Genomic DNA, 7,705 nt, shown 5'->3' with positions numbered 1-7,705 from the left:
TACTGGATACGGATTATTAAAAAAACCATTTCTCACATAAGTTTAACACGCGCGACAATAGTCATCCATCATTTATTTATTTTTTATTTTTTATTGTTTTTTTTTGTTTTTTTTTTTCTCCATTATATCGAAAGTCATTCGTTTGTATGCAATCTGGCCATGATTCCATGAAGTGGAAACAAAATACTTAATCGTGGACAAACGTTTAAAATCTCAATTTGTATTTGTAGTTACCGTTTTCGGATCGGATTTTTCTTTTTTTTTTTTCAATTGTTTGTTTGTTTGTTCGTTTGTTTGTTTTTGAAAATACATTTTCCAAAGTGCGTCCGTTTGTGTGTTCTTAACCCTTAATTCGTTTGATTTACAACAAACTAAATAATTTTTTTCGCGTACATCCGATTGCTCCAAAGAGCGCATATTCGTGTCATTCTCTGGATAATAAAAACACAAATCCTGGAATAGTTTTTTACCGACCCGAGAAAAGAAGAATGAATTCGCCGTTTCCGTCGGCTTGCTTAACTTTGTGTCATCAAATTATTATTATTATGTGTTTTTAAAAAAAAAATCTTTTGCTGTTGTTAAAATTTTCCAATTTTTCTTTATTTTTCCGGGAAAAAAAAATTATTTCGCGAGTGTATCCGAGTGATTGATCGATTCATTGATCGATTGATTGATTTTACAAAGTAAATTTTTTCGTCATCATGTTATCAACCGGATAATAAAATCATTCATTTATTTATTTTATGTAAGTAATAATTTTTATAATTATTATCGTTCACTTGCTGACGCAGTTTTCATCCATCAAAACAATTTTTTTTTTATCAAATCAATGTGATAATTCTTATCGGTCGTTATTTTTCTATCGACGTGAAAATCACAATTTTACATTTTGTTAATCGGACATAAATTCTCACGTCAAAAAGTTAAGAAAAAAAGGAAAACCGTTAAAAGCCGTTCCAGGAGTTAGTGAAAGTATTATATACCCACATTTATCGTCAAAATAAACGACAAACGACAACAATAACGACATTAATAAATTTAAAAAAAGAGAGAGAGAGAGAGAGAATAATTAAAAAATCCGAGTTTCTTTTCTTTTTGACCTGGAAAAATTTAATTACAACAATAAATATTTAAAACGAAACCGTTTTTTTCTCTCTCTCTCTCTTTTTTTTTTTACAATTAATCATCAACCGAATTACATAAATATCTCTCTAATAATGATAATGATAATAATAATAATGATAATGATAAATGAAAAAAGTATTTTTGATTACGTAATACTTTAAGAGAAAATTGTTGTTACAAACACAAAATGATAAAACATTTAAAAAAATTTTTTTTTTTTATTCTTCCAATAAATGATAATAAAAATCATTTTATTAATTTCACCTTATGTACATAATGTACATAACAACAATAACTTTATTGGAAAAAAAAAAAAAAAATTTTTTTTGTTTAATTTTCTCTTTTTTTTTTTTCGGGTCGAATTTAACCGATAATATTATCGGTATTTATTTCATTATTATTATTGTTATTAATATTTTCCTTTAATTAAACCTTGATGATGATGATGATGATAATAATAATAATAATAATATAAAAATAACACCAGACGCTTGATCCTCCGTCACTTATTAATTATTAAACCCGCTTACACTTGTATGCATATATATATAATCCGTCTTAATTAACAAAATGATAAAATTTTATTTATTAAAACAATTAAATTACGTTAAATTTTAATTATTTTTCCCGTTAATTAATAATTAAATTTACATTATTATTATTATTATTATTATCGTTTGAAAAATTACTTTCGTGTAATTTAACTATTTTTTTTTTTTTTTTTTTTTTTAAATAAGTTTCAGGAGTGTGGAAAAATTAAATAAATAAATAAATAAATAATGAATATTAAGCCGACGATAAAAAAACAGTGAAAATAATAATAATAATAATAAGATAAAAATGGGAACGGCTTGCAAAAACGCAGGAAATTTAGATGCTTCCGACGAGGATGATCTCGAAATAAACGTCGACGACGATTCGCGTTGCGGAAGCGATGTCGAGAGTGCAAACGGACTGGAAAAAATTCACGGTTCCGTTGAAAAACATTTCGGGTACTACCGGAACGATAGGAAATTTATAAAAAACAACTGTGATATTAACGGTTACGTTTCCGATCACAACAGAAACAAAACGACGAAAACGATAAATAATAAATCGGTGTCGGACGACGACGACGACGACGACGACGAAAACGAAAAACGTTACGATAAAATCCGACGTCACTACAACAAACAAGCGGAAAACATAATTCGGGGTTACAACGGTGAAAATAATAATAATAATAATAATTTTCAAAGGGCGCGTAATTGCGGAAATGGTAAAACGGAATCGAACAGTGACGAAAATCAAAGTGAATACGAGGACGTAGGTTCGCGTTCGAATTCGCCAAAAACATACATTCCCAGTTTGATGAGGGATAAATCGAACGAAAGGAGTGAGTCTAGTTCGCCGTTGGAAACGTCGACCGCGAGTAGTGCAGTGTTACCATTCAGCATTTCGAGGTTGCTCAGCCGTGAGAAAAGACACTCGGAAGATGACGATAGGCATTCGGATAGGAGTACTCCGAGTCCTAAAAAATCACTCGCGGACGAAAACAACAGGACCGCAGAAGGTTTCGACGATTCCGCTCTCGGTCTTTATCCTCATCCTGCCATCGTTCAATTTGCTGCCGGAGGTTTGAACGCGGCTTCGACTCGCATGCCGGGTTTCCTATACAACACGTCGGCTGGAGTCATACGGGTTCCCGCACACAGGCCTCCGGTTCCGGGTGGTATATCCGCACCGCCGGGTGCATCCACGATACCCGTTATGGGATCTCCTTTTCCCTGGCTCGCCGCCATGGATCCTTCTTTTCAAAGGAGTGCCGCAGCTGCGTTTGCGTCGCAAGTTGTTAAAGAACGTTTATCCGGTAAGTTTTTCAACTTTTTAATTTTTTAAAATTATTTTTCCACGTGTCGAATCCGACGAACAAAAAATTTCGCGACGTTTTTTTTTTTCTTTCCCGGCGACAATTTTCCCCAAAAAAAAAAAAAAAATTCATCTCCGGCAAAATAAAAAAGCTATTAATATATACAGGGAAAAAAAAAGTGAAAAAAAAAAAAAAACCGAAAAAGCTTTTTACTCGTTTGCCCGTATTTTCCATTTTTTTTTTTTTTTTTTTTTTCCTTTAGATAAATGGAAACGTTTACATTAACGTGACAGAAATTAACAATGTTAAAAGCATTTGAATTAATAATGGATTTAAATGCAGATGAGAAAAAGTTGCGACAAAATTTTTCTTAGTCTAATGGCCGACCGACGACGACCGGTTGGAAGAATTATTGAAATCGACACACGTTGATTTTTTTTTTTTTTTTAATACGTCTTCTGCTTTTTTTTACGTGATTCTGATTTTCCCTTCTGGTTTTTAATTCTATAACGACTCTTAATGAATGTATTTTGCTTTTTCTGCCATTTTCTTTTAACCCCTATTCGAATTGTTTTCATACGAAATTTTTTCTATTTTCCGGGGAGGGGGAGGGAGTTTCGTTGTCCGTTCGTCGTCTCCCCTCACATTTTGTACGTTTTTACCGACAATTTTCGAAAAACGATGGTTTTCTAAATGTTGCATACATATATATTTTTTTAATTTTTTAAAAATTAATCGATTAACTTTTACATCGCGTCTGCACTAAATCGATCAATCGATCAATCGTTGATTTATCGAACGATCGCGTCGGTTTTTTTTTTTTTTTCAAAATGCAAAATCATCCAAATTTTTCAACAGGAGTCGACGATGCCTCGACACCATATATATATATATATATATATATATATATATATATATATATATATATATATATATATTCAATTTTTCTCTCAAAAGATATCGTTTAAAGGGATGGAACAACCAAACCCCCTTGGTTACCGCCCTTTTTTTTTTTTTAAACTAAATTTTCTTCTTTTTTTTCTCTCTCCCCCCCATATTTTGACATAACAACACTTCCTACCTAAACTAAACCTTTTATTTAAATTTTTTTTTTTTTCTCGCCTCCCTCCGGATGATGATGATGCTTTGAAAAAATACTTGTTTTTTTTTTTTTTTTTTTGTTTTCTACGGTCTATCTATCTCTCTCTCTCTCTCTCTCTCTCTCTCTCTCACACTTTTTTAACTCCTTAATTTTTTTTTCCATTAGGTTAAACTACTTACTTTATTGATGTGTTAAAACGAATAAAAAAAAAAAAAGTTAAATAAACCTTGTGACAATAACTTCTTTTCGTTTTAGTACACGTATTTTTCGTTTTTAAATCCTGTTTTTAAAATCTACACGCGAGATTATGGATATATATATAAAAAAAGTACCTGTAGTATGACATAATGGATGGTTTAAAATGACATGTCTGCCCGAAGGAAGAACCTTATTAACAAATCTTTACGTACCTCTCATTTCTCTCTCTCTCTCTCTCTCTCTCTCTCAAAAAAAAGAAAAAAAAAAAAAAAAGACTTACCATAAATTTTTTTTCCGTTTCGTTTCGTTATTGTTTCCAATTTTGTTCATCAGTGGCGTATTTAATTTTTTTTTTTTTTAATCTCTTCATTTCAATTTGTTTTTCTTTCCTGCAAACAAATTATAAAATAAAAAAAAAGAATAATAATAATAATAATAACAAAATTCATTCGTAAATTTCATTTAGCGTTTTTTTTTTTTTAAGTAAAACCTCAAAAAAATAAATTTTCTCACGATTAACTTAAAAAAAAAAAAAAAACAAAAATTGCAAAGGTGCGTTTAATTTAAAAAAGAATATTGAACGAGGAAAAGGTCAGATTAATATTAAAAAACTTCAAGGTTTACCCAAAATAATAAAAGTTAAATGGCCTCGCACGAAATTCTCATCGGTGCGTCGGGAAGGATTGGGACCCCTGTGGAAAGAAAGAAGGGCCCTCCTTTTCTCCATTCCCTCCCTCCCTCTCCCCATCTATGTGAGTGTCCGGAGAAAGCATCGAGCCACCACCCATTGTTAAGAGAGAGAGAGAGAGAGAAGAGAGAATAAAAAAAGGGTCAAATACAATAATTTCTGGGCTAACGAAAAAAGGTTAAACCAACAACCCTGAAGAACCATGAATGTTTTATAAGAGTCCTGGTGGGGATAAATGGAGAAAGGTTGGCTGGCTGGCGGTTTTCGACCTTTTTTTTTTTTTCTTTTCTTTTTACGAGGGGAAAACGGTTGAGAAAAAGTTACCGGAAGGATTTTCCACTGTAACAAAAAGACCGCCGTTTGTTATATTGATGTCTTGGGATTCTCTTCTCCCCCATCTGTCCTTCGTTCCTCTCTTCTCCCCCCCCCCAAAAAAAAAAAAAAAAATTTCAACTTAACCAAATGAAAATTTTAAATTTTATTTAAATTTAAAATAAAATTTAATTCTCCCTTTTTTTCCTTTTTTTTTTTTGGGAAACTACGAGAAGAAAAACTGGGAAAATGAAAATTTTGACGACAAACTAAAAAAACTAAATTAAAAAAACAAATTACGATAATAATAATAATAATAATAATAATAATAATAATAATAATAATAATAATAATAATAATAATAATAATAATAATAATAATAATAATAATAATAATAATAATAATAATACAGAAAATTTAATCGAAATCAAAAACTCGAAAGCATAAATTTTAATAATGAGTTTGAGCGAATTCGTTTGAAATTTCTCATGTTGGCATTATTGAAGACACAGGCGCCATGTTCGATTAATCGATTAATCGATTAATTAAATGATTAATTTAAAAAAAAAAAAAAAATTTTTAAATATTCTTCGAGATCGAAGAAAAAGAGAAAAAATGAATTTAAAATGGAGGATTTTTACGTTTCATTTTTAAAAATCGATTCATTTGAAAAAAGAAAAAAAAAAAAGATTTTACGTAATGGATCCTAATAATTGTACGGTGAAAATAAATTGAAGATGCAAACAGGAAGTGGGTGACTCGAGCCTTGTAATTTTATCGTATAAAAACTAAAACCAAACCAAAAAAAAAAAAAAAAAAGTGACAAACAGGTAAAGACGACTTAAATCCTGGCGCCAACCTGATAAAACTAACAAAAAATACTTTTTTTAAGGTCAGGTATGACTATTTGTTTCATCATTTTTATTGATTGACTATTGTTTCAATGGAAAAAAATAATAAAAAAAAATTCCAGACGGTTCTCTGACTAACAACAACTTATGTGCACTTAAGATAACCCGGAAAAAAAAAAAAAATACTACAAAATTTGTTTGTTTTTATTCATATTTTTATCTTTAGGATAATTGGTCGGTCCGTTGGAAAAACTGAATGGTGTGTCTCTGTCTCTCTCTCTCTCTCTATTTCTTTCCAACAACCCGTAATTACAGATCTCAATGAATTTTTTTTTTTGCGGATCTTTGGTGGCTGGCATGACACTTGATTAACGAGTGGAGTGTGTGTGTGTGCCACCAATGTTGAAAATATTTATTACGACGCCCTTTTTTTTTTTTCCGCCATTGATAAAATCTCTACTCGATTCTTTACGCTTTTTTCATACCAAGATGATCAGGATCGTAGTCGTACCTGTCGTATATCACCTTGATATAATTTTTTTTTAAAAAAAAACTCGATGGCTTCCGTTCATCTTTTTAAATATGTAAAATACGAATATGTAATAATCTTTTAAACTCGCACATCTACTTAAAAGAGAGAAATAGAGAGAGAGAGAGAGAGAGGGGGGGGGAGGGGGTACCATTATACCTCACACAAAAAAAAAACAAAATTTTTTTTTTTTAAACTTTTCTTGGAAAGTAAAATCATTGTGGTCTCATTAGCTAATACTTATTATATATATATAACAAGCCATTTGCACGCAACCAAAAATGATTTTTTTCTTCTTCTTATTTCCATTCGTATGTGAACTTTATTAAGATTATAGGTCTAGGACAAGATAAAAACGATTTTTGTTTCACCTGGAAAAGAAGAAGAATAATAATGATAATAATAATAGGAAATTTTAAAAGGTAATAGTTGGTAAAATCGAAATAATCGAGTATTTTTTTTAAAATTCTAATTAAATTTTAATATTTCCAAGAGGAGGAATTTTTTTTTTTTTTTTCAAATTCGTTCTTCAAAACAACAACAACAACAACAAGAACAACAATTTTAAAAAGGCTGTTTGTAGTGTACAAACACACACACACACACGATCAAATAATTATTTTTTTTTTGGGCGGATCAAATTTCAACTCCCTAAATAATTTATATATCGTTTAACGAGATTAATTACGACAATTTTTTTTTCCCCCTTGTTACTTCGTGTCGTTCTAGAAAATTTAAAAATTTAAATAAATGAAATAAATAATCCGTACACAAACGCTAAAGAAAAACAACAAATTTCAGCGACAAAATCGATTTAAACAAAAACAAACACACAATTTCTTTAAGGATCGTAATAATAATAATAATAACAATAACAACAAAGTTAAATATTTAAAAAAAGACTAAACCATTTCCGGTATGAATGTTAAAAGTCTAATAAATGTAAAAATAAAAATAAAAATGAAGGGTGAAATGAAGATGAAGATGAAGAAGAAAAAGGAAAAGAAAAAAATTTAGTGAAGAAAAAAAAAAAAGCTCTCGTCAAAAATGC

General features: G+C 30.0%; 1 protein-coding gene across 1 annotated transcript in view; it reads left to right on the top strand.

Annotated features, from left to right (window-relative positions):
- Nucleotides 1-1,965: 1,965 nt before the first annotated feature.
- Phum_PHUM439310 (T-cell leukemia homeobox protein, putative) overlaps nucleotides 1,966-7,705 on the top strand; it is a gene marked incomplete at both ends in the record, with an annotated part of 20,053 nt that continues 14,313 nt past the window's right edge. The window contains 2 exons of the mRNA XM_002429508.1: nucleotides 1,966-2,854; nucleotides 2,936-2,974. Coding sequence (XP_002429553.1) covers nucleotides 1,966-2,854; nucleotides 2,936-2,974 — 928 coding nt within the window. The remainder of the gene's footprint in view (nucleotides 2,855-2,935; nucleotides 2,975-7,705) is intronic.

The sequence above is a fragment of the Pediculus humanus genome, genomic scaffold (assembly GCF_000006295.1).
Source record: "Pediculus humanus corporis 1103172108209 genomic scaffold, whole genome shotgun sequence".
In the NCBI taxonomy this organism is placed as follows: domain Eukaryota; kingdom Metazoa; phylum Arthropoda; class Insecta; order Psocodea; family Pediculidae; genus Pediculus; species Pediculus humanus.
The sequence above is the reverse complement of the archived record's forward strand: the minus strand, read 5'-3'. Positions and strand labels throughout refer to the sequence as shown.